General features: G+C 39.6%; 1 protein-coding gene across 1 annotated transcript in view; it reads left to right on the top strand.

Annotated features, from left to right (window-relative positions):
- Positions 1–16,232, top strand: part of NR2E1 (nuclear receptor subfamily 2 group E member 1) — a 30,154-nt gene extending 13,922 nt beyond the window's left edge. Inside the window, exons 3-9 of the mRNA XM_026726485.2 lie at positions 4,210–4,297; positions 6,177–6,412; positions 8,099–8,245; positions 12,481–12,577; positions 12,963–13,112; positions 13,942–14,047; positions 14,709–16,232. Coding sequence (XP_026582270.1) covers positions 4,210–4,297; positions 6,177–6,412; positions 8,099–8,245; positions 12,481–12,577; positions 12,963–13,112; positions 13,942–14,047; positions 14,709–14,871 — 987 coding nt within the window. The 3' untranslated portion in view covers positions 14,872–16,232. The remainder of the gene's footprint in view (positions 1–4,209; positions 4,298–6,176; positions 6,413–8,098; positions 8,246–12,480; positions 12,578–12,962; positions 13,113–13,941; positions 14,048–14,708) is intronic.
- The last annotated feature ends 942 nt before the right edge of the window (positions 16,233–17,174 follow it).

The following is a 17,174-nucleotide window of genomic DNA, read 5'->3' as shown; positions in this document are numbered from 1 at the left end:
TTTTAAAGTGATAAAACCTAAACCTAATTTGAAGTTTTCCACTCTCTTCTTGAGGGAAGTTAAGGAGCCTGAATAAACCAGAAAGATCTTTAGGGAACTACCAAAAAATGAAAAGTTGAGAATTGGGAACTGTATATATCCAGCACCATCTATAAATGAATTTTACAAAACCAAGGTATTTGTAAAATATTGAGTGTTGCATCACTGCCTCCATGTGGGGCCAAGGATAATTTCAGTCTCTTCTGCTCATCCCTCCATTGCCCCAATTATAACCTGAGAAACTGACTTAAATATTTTTCCCCAGTTCATTAATGTTCATTTGGAGTTTATAGAAAGAAACCAAAGTAAGAGTGAAATGAGATTTACTTCTGTAGTCAGAGAGGTCTCTTAAGAACACTAGGCTCCCAAGGGCTACCATTGTCCAGACCAGTGTTTTGTTTTATTTTGAAAATTATGGAGGACTCCAAAAGAGCTTTGATTCTATGGATTATATTAATATTTATATTAAATTTTTTAAATGACATTTACTTCCACTATACTACAGCTTCCTGCCATCATTAGGTAGGTTTTAATGTTATATTATTTTTCAACATAGGTTGACAAATAATTCTGTTTTGGGGGGGGGATCTCTGAGAAGGTCTTGGGGCCCCGACTGCTCTAGATCAAAACTGAAGTTACGTCTCCTCTCACGGGAGACATATTGAGGCACATTGCCGAAGTTCATTTCCCATCAGCCCCCACCAGCACCGTCTGGGGTCAGGGGAGGCCAGTTTCTCCATTCCTGCTCAAAACCAACCTTCTCCCACAAGGCGCTCCTCCAACACGTTATTTAGGTGACCAGATCTCACCTGCCGCCAGCCTAGGATGGCGGGATCTGTTCATCCTCACCAGATGGTTTACAAAAAGGCGGAGGCTGCTCACCCCACCTTCCAGCGCTTGTTCCCTTTTCCCCTCCCTCGCCAAGCAAGTTACCGGGCGGACTTCGCTCTTCCCTTTAGAGCCCAGCAACCCGCGGTTATTTGAATTTCCGAGCCATGGTGTGCCAGGACCTCGGGTCCGCCGGGCTTCAGTTCTTCGGAGAGCCGCCGGCGAGTCCTTTCCGTTGCCGTCGAGGGCCAAGCGAGCCTCCTTGCAGGCGCGGGAAAGCCCCACCCCACCCCCGCCAGCCTTTTCTCCCCCCCCTCGCTCAATTCCTGGGCGGAATTCCCTTTGCAAGTCCCGGGCTCTTCGGAATGCAATCTCGGTGTGCGCGCCGGTTTGAAAGGGAGGCAATCCTCCAAGGCCAGAGGTCTCCAAACTTGACAACTTTAAGACCGGGGGACTTCAACACCCAGAATTCTCCAGCCAGCTATGCTGGCTGGGGAATTCTGGGAGTTGAAGTCCACTCGTCTTAAAGTTGCCAAGTTTGGAGACCTCTGCTCCGAAATAGACAGGCCTTAACAACTGCTCGGTTGCCTTAAGGCTCTTTTGGCGGCTGTAGGTGTGTGGGCGGGAGGTGAGGAAGTAGCTTGTCAAAGGAAACGGGCTCTACTTTTTAGTCAGGATTCCCATCTAAGCTCTGAATTCTTGAAGCACGATTTGGCCAAGCCAGAAACCGGCTGGATATCCACCCAGCAAAGCTAAACCGAATCCAGGCTAAGCCTTGAGGGGCGGGTGGGGAGGGGAGGAGGGGAGGAAGGCCTGTCTCCATTCCCTTTCTCTCTGCAGGAAAAGGAGCGTGTGAGGGGAGGGGGCTTTTCCAGCCACCTGCCCCCAGGCCCTCTCCCCTTTTCGCCCTTCTGCCGCTGATGCCCCGTTACTTACTGGTAGCGGCTGCTGGTAAGTGGCAGAGGCCGAGCAGCAGAAGCCAAGATCTTCCCGCAAAAAAAAAAAAAAAAATGCTTCGGCGCTTCGAATCAGCCTTCCATGGGAGCGAAGAAGCCCCACTGCCCGGAAATGCCTCCGATTCAGTCCGGCTTATTCCGAGGGCAGCGGAGGGAGGACTTTTCGGGGGGGGGGGCTCCCCGCTCCCCTCAGGATCGAACCCTCCAGGCGCAAAGTCTCTGGGTCGCCCGACGCCCGACGCGCCGAGGTCAGCTGTGCGCAGCTCAGGGGAAGTTTTCGCCCAGCTCAGCGAGCCTCCGAGCTGCCGTCTGTCCTACGAAAGTTGCGGGTTTAGGCTCCGAGAGGGTCTTAACGGGAGCAGCTCCTCCTTTCTCCAAGGTGGAAGCGAGGCCGAGCCGCAGGCAGCTTCTCAAGGAGCTGTAGCAGAGGGAGCTCGCCTTTGGTCTTCTGGGGGGCGTCCTTTCCCCTTACTCAGTCCCCCAACCTCCCCCACCCCAATCCGTGGCTTGGACGCTCTTCCCATGAACCTGTCCAAAAGTTACCCTCAGTGTTTAGGGACCAACAGACTAGAAGGGAAAGAGGCATGAAACTAGAAGTTTATGCATGTACAGGTAGTCCTCGACTTACAACACTTCACTTAGTGACTGTTCGGCGTTACAACAGCACTAGGAAAAAGTGACTTCTGACCAGGTTTCAGGCTTATGACTGTTGCCGCGTCCCCATGGTCACGTGATTTACATTCATATGCTTGACAACTGACTCTCATTTATGACGAGTTGCAGTGTCCCTGGATCATGGGATTCCCCTGTTGCAACGTTCAGACAAGGAAAATTAACATCCCGGTTACTAATTTAACAACTGCAACGATTCACTTAACGAATGTGGCAAGAAAATGTAGCAAAAACTCACTTGACAAATGTCTCACTTAGCAACAAAAACGTTGGGCTCCATTGTGGTCATAAGTCAAAGACTTCCTGTATTCCTACTCCAGGGATTGGTTTCTGTCACCTTAAATTTGAATTTTAATATACTCTCTCAACATAATCTCAATTTTTCTTCTTGATTCCATCATAACTAGAGCACTAAAAATCTCCACAGACCATTCTCATCCTGGTCATTCATGTTTCGAACTGTTACCATCAGGGAGATGTTATAGGTGTCTTAAAATGAGGACTAATAGACTGAGAAACAGTTTCTTTTCCAAGGCAATAATTGTCTTGAATTAAACAGCACATTTGTGATCTAGTATAGTGGCATTTTAAACTATTTAACTTACTAAATGTTTTAGATAGGTTTTAGACTCTGTTTTTAATTATTAATATTATTTTAATTATTTTAATTTTTAAAACTCTGTAGTGTGATTGTGATGTGGTTGGTGTTTGGGGCACTGTGCTGGAGTAGCTTTCAAATGTCATTGTATTCGTGGAATGCAATGACAATAAACGTAAATTCTAAATTCTAACTTCTTGGCATCCAGAATGCATGGGGCCTATGATCAGTGTGCCTCACTGCCCATTATAGAGCTAGATCTATTCTAGATCCCTTCTCTGAGTCTCTCTGCCAGCCAGTGGAGTTCTATGGACAGCTAACCCAATGCATGCAGTAGGTAATTGCTTCATCATAATTGAGTTTTGCTTAGATATCATGCATTTCTACCTGACAAAGCGTAGGATCCTTTCTAATGAAGTATTGACTGGCTGGAGAAATAGTGAGGCACCCACTCAGTCCAAGAGGCCTGAGCAGGCCTCCCTGCAAACCAAAACAACTCTTATCAGCAGCCTGGTATAATCCATCCACGTATGCTTCCCATTAAATAAAAACTCAAGGAGGAAAGCCTTATGGAGACATAAGAAGCTGGGAGGAAGACAGAAGTGTGAAGATGATGAGAACTTTTGAGTAGGCTATAATAGAAAGATGTTCAATTTCAGACTGATGAGTTAGTAGAGGGAGAACACAGCAGTCTTCTGATGAAAAGGAGATTTTTCAGGAGGTTTGGAAGGGAGCTGTCTTGGGTGCTGAAGGAAGCTCCTTGTCCTAATACCCTGTCAACATTTGTCAGTACTGTTATATAAAATTAAATTATAATGTTTCTGAGATGCTCTAGGTTGGGAAAAGCTGATCCACAGAGCTTCTACTACTAGTTGCAGACACCAGATTGGGGAATCGTGTGTGTGGTTCCCCCCTTTTTTTTTCCTTTGGGGATTTCCATTTGTGGAAAGCACCACTTTCCTTTTTTTGGAGTTAATCTAAAACAAATCTGTATTCTAGATCATGCATGTATTTGTGTGTGCATCAAAATACATTATCAAGCACCTTCCTATTCTATAAGTTGATTGTTGAGATTCACTTTTGTCCCTCCCTTTCACTTAAATATCTGTGTTTTAGGGAGGCTGTCCAGTGGACAAGACACATAGGAACCAATGCAGAGCATGTCGGCTGAAGAAATGCTTGGAAGTCAACATGAATAAAGATGGTATTTTTTGCATCCTTTCACATCCTTTCCTGAACCCCTATCATTGTTCAGATAATTTGCTTTTAGCATTCCTATATCTTTGTCTCAGTGTCTTTTGATAAGCAACAGTAGTTTGTTTCCTAATCTAAACCTATTATGAGACATTTGGCTTAATAATAGCTTTTCACAATGGTTTCCATTCAAACCCAGTGTTTACATATTTGATTGCCTATTTAGACCGAAATTCTAACATGCAGATAGTGAACTCAGTGGGACTTATTTTCAAGCATAGGATTCCACAAAAACTAAATGTGAGGAATATCAAGGTGATGTAGCAAGACCATATATGGGGAAATGGGGAGGATGAGGATTTTCCTGACTTGCCCATTGCCATTGTCTGAATGCTATTAATTAGATATCAACTTTGCAACCTCGACTTCTCACCACTCCATTCCACCCTATTGTTCTAGTGAGGGCCTCCCCCAACACTTTCCCAGAATCTTAGGTAATCAGTAGGAAACCAATACAGTTTCTTCTTCTGTAAGAATTTGATTTCTTTATGGCTCTTCATGACTTTTTAAGGACAGACTGAGCATATAAATAGTGCAGCGACCCCATCATTGCTGTTAGTGCCACACACAACCCAACTAGTTCCCATAGGAGGAACAAGTGCTACTTTCCTTCTCTGCCCTCTGTGCTTTCTCTTAATGTATTTGTGTCATGCTATCCTCAGTCACCGCTTCAAGAACTTCAGTCCCATCCAATCACCTCCAAATAATTTAATTCCCATTCATGTTTATGTTGTTCCCACAAATCATTAATTGATTAATTCATTAATTCATTTATTGCCTCAAACCATTTACAATTCTGGCATAGTAGAGCAAGGATAAAGTAGCTGCAGATTTGCTTCAAGATAAATTGCAAAATTAATTTTATTTTTTTATTCATTCAATTTCTGTGGCATAAATAGGGAACAAGTCCAATAACATTAAACAAATGAATTGAAATCTCAAACATGAACGCCTAAAGGATATCATCAAAAGCAATATTTGATTGACTGATTGCACTTCTACACATTACTTTTATTGTCACAGCATCAATGTGTAGTAAAAGTTATTTTTGTTCCCCCAAAACATGGTGCTTCAAAACTAGATTCCCTTTTTGTGATTATCTCCAACAACCCATTATATGAATACATGCCCCAAACTTGTTATTTTAAAACATTTTTAATGTTAATCCAAATAGGATATTCCCTATTGCTCCTATCAGGCTTATAATGAATCAGATATATTTCTTTTACTATTTTCCAATTATTATCTATTTTTCCATTTCTCTTGAGACCCCTGAGATTCCTTAATTTGTGCATTATTCAGTCTTGTACGCAACACAGAGTTATCAGAATATTCTGTATTCTATCCACTGAATATTTGAATTACTCCTCAGATATAATTATGTGCAGTTATCATTGAAGATTTAACTACTTAGTTAACACAAATTGTAAAATTCAGCTCATTGCGATCAGTCTGAAACAAGATCTTTGTCTATGATACAGAGAGCCTTATTTCTTAATCTCTCTTCTGTCTGTCCCTTTCTTCCCCGATATTAATAAATATTCCTCCCTGCTCTTCTTTAGGTCCCCTCATTAACTAAATCAAGGTCCCCCTTATAGCATGTGTTAAAATGTTGCTAATGCTTTCACTCTCAAATTGTTTTTTTTTCTAAACATCTGATGATACTTCAATAGGTTAGCAAATGATCAATTTGTCTTTGTAGATGACAGGCGATAGTCAGTGTTAAACTTGTTTTTACACAGACATGGTTCAATTTAAAGACACGTGTATACCATAGCAAATTATTTAAAACATGGTTATGTCTTCTCCTAATCTTCTCGTTGTTCCAGCTGTTCAACATGAAAGGGGGCCAAGAACATCTACCATCAGGAAACAAGTAGCTCTGTATTTCAGAGGACACAAACAAGATAATGGAAGCACTCCACACTTCTCCTCCGCAGCTCTACCTGCTCCAGCTTTCTTCACTGCAGTAACACAGCTGGAACCTCATAATCTAGAACTAGCCACAGTTTCTACGGCATCTGAAAGGCAGAATCTAGTTGGCTTAGCTCAGCCGACTCCAAAGGTTTGCTCCTTTCTTCTTTTTTATTATGGAGGAAATCCAACATTGTCCTAACAAGCTCCAGACAGAGAGAGCCAGCACTGCCCTCTTGACAAAGATTTCAAATGTTCTTCCATTGAATATTTTGTCCTTGTGCTGTGGTGGTTTCTTTTCTCTGAGCTGTAGTGTCACAATTCATCTGAACAAATAAACAATGGGAGTGCTTTTTTAAAAAAAAAATTTTTTTATCCTACCTAATTCCAAATGATTCTGGTGGTTCAGAGTATATACCAAAATAATATATCCAAAACAACCAACTAACCAGAAGCTCGCTAACTGTCAAAGAAATATTACTATTGAGATTAATAAAATATTGGAATTAATGAAGAGCACAGAAGTTCATTGCACCATGTCTTGTATTGGTTACTCTCTAGTAAACGTATTTAATACTGAGTTTAAATGACTAGTAAATTTTGACTACCAAATCTTAGACATGACTGTGGTGATTAACTTGTTGACATATGCTGTTTACTATATGTGGATAAGTTAATAATGACTAGTCTATTATTCTGCATGTTGGCTGTTTGCTAAGAAAAACTCTTAAATGCTTAGCCCAGTGCGGGATCATTGCTTAGCTCATTGAGGGATCACCTTAGGATGGTGCTTACGGGAGTTGCCATTGCACCCCTTCTGACATGTTGGGTTGAGACAGTAACAGAATGGAACAGAAAAGGGGGATTATGGGGATCCAATTATAATCAAACCTAATGAACTTGGTGTTATCCTCTGCACTTCTGCTATTTATTAAGTGTCCTTCATTTAATGCAAAGATTCAACTTTCTGGAGGCTTAACTTTTTGTAAGTTAAAAAAAATATTGGCCTTTAAAGTGAAGGGGTGTGACTAGTGATGTGATAACGCTGGAATGGGCAGGGCCAAGAGTTTTGCTCCCCCTGTTTTACATTTGGGAGAATGGGGGCCTTTTAAGGTACAAAATGCATACTACTGTATAACTCTTAGAGAACTTAAATTACCCATTTTGCTCCTTAACTCTTCTCAAAAATGAAAAAAGTGATAGAACACATCTTCCTACTCTGTATCTATAAAATCAACTCACAACATGAGCTGGACTTCTGGTTACTACACAGATACACTGATGTTGTTTTCTTGACAACCATCCATAAATAGTTTGTCATTACTTCTGCAACTTTTCAAACTTCCCAGTCAAATTTACAGCTTTTGGATTTCATTGTTGACTCCAAACCTATTTTTTTATTTTTTTAAAAATGCTAAGGATGGCTAGGTACTCCATAGCATTGCATATTTGCACATATCTGGCTTCTCTGTGTCTGTGTACATGTACCAAAATGCACCACTATGCACGAGCATGGGCATAAGCTCTCTGCAAGAAACACAACCCAGCATCAACTTCTAGCCTGTATTTTTTTTCCCCCAGGGAAAGAATGACCATTTAAGGTACAAACTGTACAGTCTCCTTAGCTGGTACCTGATTCATAGTAGACAGAGAGTGAATTGAGACAAAAGATAGAAATACAAGCTCACGGTTGGTTACCAAGCCTCTCCTTTCATTTTTCTTCTGTCCTGTTTAGACTTTATCTCTCTCTGAGAAATAGATTAAAGAATTAAGAAATATATTTGTTTAAATGGGTGCTTCTTTACCAACCATCGACTTTTAAAAACATTATTATTAGTATCCGCATGAAGTCAGTGGCACTCCCATGTACCTGTATGAAGTGGCCACGGAATCCGTCTGCGAGTCTGCAGCAAGGCTACTCTTCATGAGCATCAAGTGGGCTAAAAGTGTCCCGGCCTTTTCTACTCTCTCCTTACAAGATCAGGTAAACCTTACATGGGGTGGTGAGGAAGCGGGATGTGTGTGTGTGTGTGTGTGTGTGTGTGTGTGTGTGTGTGTTGCATTTCTTAGCCATCCTTCAAGGTTGATTTACTTCTTGGGATCAGTGGTGCTCTACTCACCAAATGAAGAGATTTGTGTGGTTTATTCCTCATCTTTTCCTTTGGCAAATATTCAAGCCAGCTCACAGATTTTTTTTAAAAAAAATAATAAAATCAATAATAAAAAAATTCATAGGGTGGCCAAAAGGTGTTGTGTCTGCCGGTTTCATAAACACTGAAAGGGGAGACGTTAAATGCAAAGAGAGAGGAAGGAACTCACTGCATTTGTTCTGAAGGCTGAGAAATTTTTGTGGGGGTTTGGGGCAGGCAGAGAATAGAGTTTTGTGTATGTGTGTGAGGCGAGGGAAAGGTAGCCAGTGGCCTCTGGCATGGAGCCTTGCAAATGCTGCCATGTACAGCCAGTGTATGGGGGAAGAGTAGCATGAGTCAGAAAGGGGTGGCTGAATACATTTGAGCGGGGAGGGTTATTCCCCATAGTGAGGAATGAACTAGTGTGAAACCTAGTCTGAAAAACTTGCTTGAGATCAGTTTTTTTCTTCTGTAGAAGAGAGCCTGGCTCGCCTGCTTAAAATATCTGGCATAGTGCAACAAGATTCCCTTTGCAAAGAGCCAGCTCACTGTGTAGCACCCCATGAAGGTGATTGACTGAGAGCTGTTGGCCATAAACTTGTGTTGCAATAGAAAATCAGGCTGGATGTTATTTGGCTTTATCTTTACATTTATTTTAAAGGATACAGAATATTAGAACAATAAATATATGGATTGCATATGTTTTTTAAAGGCTTTAAGGAAAAAATTCTGGCAAGTGGATTTTTAGGAAGAAGGAAAAACAAGGAATTTTTTAAAGCTCGATTAACCAAAAAGTCCACTCCATAGGGAGCAGATTGAGACTTGGGCAGTGGCCTCCAACAGTGGATAATGGGTAGAACAGCAATCCCTGCCAGTTCTCCTTTGGGAAATCCTCCTCTCCCACCTATAACACAATTTCTCTAAATTGGAAAACAGAACAGCCTGTTTGCATATCTTGTTCCCATTTCTTCTTTTCCTCCCAGTTTAATTTCCCTCCTACAGTGCGATGATTTCCAAAATAGCCAACTACATTTGAGCTTGATCTCAGCTTATATCATTTTGATTGGATCCAGAGTTCAATGGGGGCCTTCCCAAAATGAATTGTATTGGGATCCTCTGCAGCTGAACAGGTGTCACATAGCCCTTAATTCTTATTGACCAGGATTATGTGTCTTTCCTGTCTCCCATCAACTGCAACCCAAAATATAAGCAAGGCCAACTTTCTGGTAATCTAATGGGTTTGGTTAAGTTAGCTCAGTTTTTACAAAGTGGAAAGTGTTTTCTCTCTTTATCTTTTTAAGTAATCACATGTACCATGAATGATCATTGTTATACATAGTAAGTATTATGAGCTTTATTCAGCATCTGCTAGTATCTTTGTTGATTTCTGCTTTCTTAAGGATATAGTGCAGATACCTTATTAAATTAGTTTCCACCTTCCTATGTTTCTGTAGGCCTCCTTTTATAACATGACATTTACACAGATGATTTCTGTTAGATGTAGGATGCCTAAACTGAAAATTCAGATCCATTATCATCCTATGCCTTCATTGTGTATTTTAATGCAAATAAGAGGAAATTATTAATTTAATGGAAATAATCATATGAATGGTACTTTAACAAATTGCATTATATTTCAATTTCCCCCCAGCCCATTTATTCTATGCAGTGACACTCCCAGCATATTATTGAAAGGCCTAGCCTAGCATGTGGATGTGATTTTATTTGCTTCCTTATTATTAGGCTATCAAACCTGGGCTGCAAATATCAGAACAATCAGTAGATGGCAGCACAGAGGTAAGAGATTTATGTATCACTTTGCTGCCATCTGGTGACTGTTCAGGTTGTTGTAGCACAAATATGCTAGTTCAGTACATCTGGACCTCTCCAGAATGTATCACTTTCCAAAATCTCTCAGCTGTAAAAATGGTTTTTGAAATCCAGATAGGTGGACAGCACCAGAACATCTTCCAATGTAATTTTTCCACTGAGAAATACCTATGTATTATTGGCATGTCCATGTTAGGTGGAGGAATTCAGAGAAATAAGAGTCCCATCAAAATACTAGGAGTAGCTTACTGCAAATTAAACTTATCACTGAACAGATCTCTTTGAAATAGGCCTATTATCCATGTCAGGAATCAGATTATCCTGTCATTTTAAATGATCTGGCTGCATATCTAGCACTCAAAATTAAAGGCGAGTTTCATGAGTTGTTCGTGAAATTAATCCACCCTTTTAAAGCCCAAGGATTTCATTAACTGCACCATTATCCCCTCTAGGTTTTGAGACCAGACTGTGAGATGCAAAGTTTCAGCTTACTCCAAATTGACAACTACAGACTGCAATTGGGAGTATTTTTTTCTTCTATTGTTCTCCCACTTCTCTTAAATGCAGATTCTTATTTCAATAATTATAGTCAATAATAAGGGAGACAGAAAGAGTGACAGAGTTACTCTTCTGCTGTTACTAATGGGCTGTTTGAAGCTCAAGCTTCTGTACTAGGATGCAAACTTATTGAGTTTACTGGGAGTTATAAAGGCACAGCTATGCTTACGAGAATAACCTTACAATTGCTAGAAGTATATTCAGAAAGGGAAATATTTGCAAGGTGACCCCTACAGCATCTTGGCATGTGTTGGAGGGAAACAAATCTCTTCTTAAATAGCAATATCGCAGCAAATTAAAAGTCAACCACAAAGGCAATTAGCCACCTCTAAGTTCCACAAAAGAAGCCTGTCCCATCTTTTTTGGGCTTGAGGGCCACATTTTAATGTTTTTGTGAACAGTAACAACTGCTATGAAAAAGAAAATGTAAAGCGAGGGAGACCACATTATAGATAGAAACAAGGACAGGATTTGGTGCCATGGGATATTTTAAAAACATGTTGACTGCTCGCAAAAGATGCAAAATTAATATTCAAATGGTGGAGTTAAATGAGTTATTGAGGCCCTAAAAAGGGGGCCTGGATAGAAATAGGCATCCCTTTTCTGTAATCAGACAACAATGGTGGTAGAAGTTAAAGGATAACTATCAAACCATCAAAAAGGCTTCTTCTTTTCAGCTCCATGACTCAGTTACTCATAAAGGTGTCATGAGAACATAGAAATGTTCAGGTTTTCTACTCTTCCTAACCCAATAGGGATTTTGGGCAGCACCATGTCAGAGAAGTTAATTTAAAAAACCACCATGATTTCATCTAGCTTTTCAATGATCTGGTGGTTAAATCACATGGAAGTTTTCAAGGCAACATATTATTCGGTGGGGATGAGCAGCATTAGGAAATTTAGATATTTATTTATTTATACACACACATACACAGTGTTCTCCCCTTCTTTCAACCTTTCCTTTAAGGCAGGAAAGATGTCCCATTATTTCCAGTGACTATAACCAATAGGAAAACTGAGTACTGTGAGGGTTTTCATTGGATTTACAGTTAGAATTAGCTTTCTCCAATCTTGATTGAAGAAAGCAGTGGTAATCCATCATCCAGGAGCAACCTGTCCCATACAGAGGGAAGGATGCTACTGCCCAAAGAGAAGAGGTTCCCTGCTGATGCCAACAATGTTTGTATAGTGGTAATTTGCTTAGCCAATTTGGTCAATTTCACAAGAAAGCTGGATTGCAAAAGCAGAGATAATTGATTGAAGTTAACTCAGCTTCAAGAATACAAATCATGCTCTGTTCTGTTTGGCTCTAATGTATTATTAATGGCTGGAAAAGAAAGAGCCTGAATGAGTGACTGCAACTTTAGATAAAGCGTGGAGATATGGGCCAGTTGTTTAAGAGCTGACACGTGCTGTTTTTACACAGTATCTCCATGGGAAGTGATACCTTCAGAACATCATCCCAACGAACAGTTTCATAATCTTGGGAACTGCTAATATTTCTGGATGCTAACAGACTCTTCTTCTCAAAATGATAAAAGGATAACTAGAATAATCCAAGCTGGGGTGGGGTGGGGGAAAGAGTAAGTATGGGCATTTTACAGCCTTTTTTTTTTTCAAACAGCAAAAATTTACATGTTGAAATTGTTTACCAATCTATAAATTATACACCATGTTATATCGTACCTCTATTGTATGACAGCTGATGCTTTTGGAAGATGCTTGGAGAGAACTGTTTGTTCTAGGAATAGCACAATGGGCCATTCCAGTTGATGCTAACACTCTACTGGCTGTATCGGGTAAGAATTGCACAATTTAATGACTTTGTTATCCAAATTACCATAAAAATACATTATTGAAAACAAGACAACATGTAAAGAATACCAAATCCGTTCCAAACAATAGAGTATACCTGTCATTTATAAATCTATATTTAAATGCAAATAATGTTGTTTTGTTGCATTCATGACTGCTTGCATTGTCATTTAAATGCAAATTACTGTGTTTGTTATCATCCAAGAAAAGATTTTGTACTAACTTTCCGACAATATCGTCAGTTTTGTGTCGAAGCAGATCTGAGAAAGTAACAATGGCATGGCTATTGATACGCCTAAAAAAAAAAATCAATCTATCACAGTACTTCAAATGACTTATTAGTGTATTCATTTCACACATTTTTTCCAGGCATGAATGGTGACAACACAGATTCTCAAAAGCTGAATAAGATTATCTCAGAAATACAAGCATTGCAGGAGGTGGTGGCTCGATTTAGACAGCTTCGGTTAGATGCCACAGAATTTGCCTGCCTCAAATGTATTGTCACTTTCAAAGCAGGTAAGAAGAATATAAAGAAAGACTTACTAGCATGCATCAAGTCACTGTGCCCCGTAACTTGGTGACTTACCTCCAATTTTAAATTGCAGAACATCTTGAATGATCATGCTGCAAAAGCAAACAGTCCCCCCCATGCCCCACCAACTGAGGCAGCAGAGAGATTTCAGTGTGAAAAATGTGCCCCTCTAGCTTAGTTTAGTTTTATTTTACTTTAGTTTCAACCTAGTTGCTCTTTTAAGGAAGTAATTACAGGCATTGGAGAAATTAGCATATTAATATCAGTTCCTGTTTATATTAAGCAGGAAAGTTATATCCATATCAACACTTTGGCCTCAAAAGGAATCAAGTAATCCTGCAGAGGGGTTCAGCAAGAAGTAAAGGAAATGAGAAACTTGCCATCTGTAATGTATTGAAAAGCCCTATTTCTTTACATCCCAGTGATAACCCCATGGCTGCCTGCTTCGCATAGCGTGGGCGCTCAGCAGAAGTACACAGATAATGCAGAAACCATTCAAGCTCAGCTAAGGTCAGAGCTTCAGAATCTTGGAGTGTCAAGTTTGCCATCTGTTTGGCTGGTGTTTCAAAACTGGAATTTTGCAAACAAGCTGTAGCACTTTCTTAAAAGTTAAATGAAAATAAATAGAATTGTTTTTCCAGGCGAGTTGTCCTGCCAGTGCCCTCAAACCTAGAGACTGGGCTCCATTAATTTAGCGCTATTATGAAATTGCTAGCTAATGAAGTGCAACCATGCTGCCAAGATTGACTTGATTGTCCTGGTAAGATGCGAAGAGCGGTTATCTCACTGAGTAAGTGGACTGTCTGCTTGCAGTACCTACACACAGCGGTTCTGAACTGAGAAGTTTTAGGAATGCTGCCGCCATTGCAGCTCTTCAAGATGAAGCTCAGCTCACCCTGAATAGCTACATTCACACAAGGTAAGGATAACCTAGTCCTACCTTTGTAAGAAATAAATGCACCCTGGTTGTAGAGGTAGCCTTGTAAGAAGAAAAAGAAACTCAAAAGGAAGAAGCAACCTATGAAAGCAAGTTGCATTGTTTTGGCACTTAGAATGCTTCTTAAACACTTCCAGGTGAGCTGCCTCTGTCAGCTGGCTTTGATTCGGGAAAGAGACTTTCCTTTTAGTTTGATACTTTAATTCTGTTGGCATTTGGTGGCTTTCGGGACTCTACATTATAATGTATATATTTTAGTTATATTTATATTTATGTTATCTTGGTTTTTTTTTTTATAAATTAACTTAAATATTACCCATCACCACAATACAATCTCAGGAGAGTCACAATATACATAAATTTTTATAATAAAATCTCCTCTCCTCCCAAGCAGAGCAATTAATCTTTTTGGCTAAAGCCTTTTTTTTTTTGAGCAGCCTGCTCTGATATATAGGCTTACATGCTGACCCTGGATGTAGAAATAACTAATCGAGGGGCATCATTTCCTTTTCTGTTCAAAAGCACAATAAACCTGTAGAGTTGGCATAGAGTTGTTTTTATCAAGGGAAAGGATCTATAGCTTTAACATGGTTATCAATGTTATTTGTTGTTAGTAGGATTAACCTCCACATTTGGTTTCTAGGTATCCTACTCAGCCATGTCGCTTTGGGAAATTGCTGTTGCTCTTGCCAGCTTTACGTTCAATTAGTCCCTCTACGATAGAAGAAGTATTTTTCAAAAAAACAATTGGGAACGTGCCAATTACAAGACTGCTTTCAGATATGTATAAATCCAGTGACATATAGATCAGACACGAGGCAACAAAGAGAAGCCAGGTGATCATCTCTAAAGACCTTTTTAGCTAATGGAGAGCAAACATCAGATAATTCTACGAGAAATGGAATCCTGGAGACTTCTAATCCAACAAGAAAATCAATCAATAGTGATCATTTTGCAAGTTCGGGAGAAAATACCGTGACATATTAAAATGGAGCTCGATTGAACTTGACAGCTGTTCCCACCATTGCAGCCTTGACGCTGCCCGTTCCACTGTTGTTCCTAGATTCAGGTTGGGAAAGCCAGAGAGATGACAAGCTGAAGCAAAAGAATCTCTAGGGTTGGTTTATTCCATACTCTGAAAAGTTGGGTAACCAAACTTTGTTCTGTTGTAATGTGTCATGAGGTGGCCTTCAAAGATTTGTGTACAGTATATGTATGTTTTTTTTAACTAGTTCGTTGGTGAACCCTTTTTACAAGAAAGGAAACATTGAATACTAGGTTATCCAAACATTTATGTCAGTTATAACATAATAAAAGTGGCCTTTGCAATGAATTTTTAAGGGGTGTACTCTGGCAAATACCTTTTGAATTCAAATTTGCCAGGCCTGCTATTTAAGGTTCTTTTAAAACCAATGGTGGACTTCATGCCTAAATCTTGACATCATTTCACTTCAGTTTAATATGTCAGACAGAAGAGCTTTAAAAAGAGTTTTCCTTTAAAAAAAAAGAAAAGAAAAATACACATTAAGAGACTAAACAGCAAAACCAAATAAAAAAATGGAGAGGACTGACACAGCGAATTCATCGCTGTTCCACTGGCATAAGGCTGAAACCAAAGGCAATGATGCCCAAACTCTTTGTTAATGAGATGTATAAGAAGGGACCCATCTTACAAAAGAATGGAAAATATTATGAATTATTGAAAGAGCAGTTGATCAAACTTAACTATCTTTGAGACTCTCTAGTCTGCCTGATGCTGTGCTGGGAAATACATCATTCCACTTATGGGTCACATTGGCTAGGACTAGATGTTAAGATGGGGAAGGCTGTTGTAGATTTTTAATAAATAAATAAATATATATACATAAACCTCCAGGTCCATTAAAACCTTTCTCATATGCTTTCTAATCCTCACCACCCCAAGTACATTTATGAGCTGCTTAAGTTGATGAAAGTATTAAAATGTGTGTGTGTGTTGGGGGGGGGGGGGAAATAACCACTGTACTTTTCAAGGTTTTTGTTTTTAGGAAATAGCACTGAGGAAGGAAAATCAGCACTTGAAATATCTTAGAATGAATAAACTTCTCTTGTACAAAAGTGCATTAACTGATTTGTGAAGTTAAGGTTGTAACCATTGTATTTACAAAGAATAAAAAAATATATTAAATTTAAACTGGAATTACTATTAAGAATTGCTTCCCATTGATGCTAAATGCATATTCTTTATATTGTTATATTAACCCAAAAATATGAGATTGGCTCTTTGGTTTCTCAAGTACAACAATTGGCTTTAGCGTACACTTACCAAAGTTCTGGGAGAGTATGCCGCTCAGTACTGTGCTCAGAACAATCTACCAGGTTTAATACTGTATATCCCAATTCAACATCTTCCAAGGCGGATGAATTGAAGGGGAATGTTTTGTTTTTAAAGGAAGAAGCAGGCAATATTTATCTGACACCTGAATTATGCTAGCCAACTATATTTTAACCTGATAAACTGTACAGGTTTAACTCAGTTTAGTTTAAGGATTATATGCCATAAAACATAGAAAATCGGGCCAAATTGATTATTCGTGTTTAAGTTACTCTTGGGTAAGCAAGTTAACACAGCTAGCAGAACTGAAACTGGATTTTACACATATGCTTCTACGCAAAGTTAAAAACTGGGAAATTTACAAGCAAGCCATAGATAAAGTAAAGCAGTAAGCAAAATGAACACTGGACCTGATCCAGTATAATTGTGTCTCCAAACTCAAACAATTCCAACATTTAGAAAATAAAGCTACTCGGGCCCAGCATTTGACACTTCAGTAGTAAGCCAGTATTTGTGGAAGTTGGTCTATGTGCAATATTGTGCATACTTTCAAAAAAACATTTCTCAGCCTACTACAAAGAGGACCATTTAGTATATAGAGTACCTCCAGTTAAATCCTAGCTGGCAGAAGAAATTATTCTCAGAAATCAGTATAGTCCCTGAAATGGATCAGGGCCATAATATTGGAGTCTCACAATGGTGAAGTTTCTGTAACCAAATATTCAGACTTTCAAAGAGCCTGAGTTTGGTAGGAATGACAGCAAACTCCACAGATCAATTGGCAGCATTTGTCAG

Source organism: Pseudonaja textilis, chromosome 1 (genome assembly GCF_049901715.1).
Source record: "Pseudonaja textilis isolate UNSWEBS1 chromosome 1, rPseTex1.2, whole genome shotgun sequence".
Classification (NCBI taxonomy): Eukaryota; Metazoa; Chordata; class Lepidosauria; order Squamata; family Elapidae; genus Pseudonaja; species Pseudonaja textilis.
The sequence above is the reverse complement of the archived record's forward strand: the minus strand, read 5'-3'. Positions and strand labels throughout refer to the sequence as shown.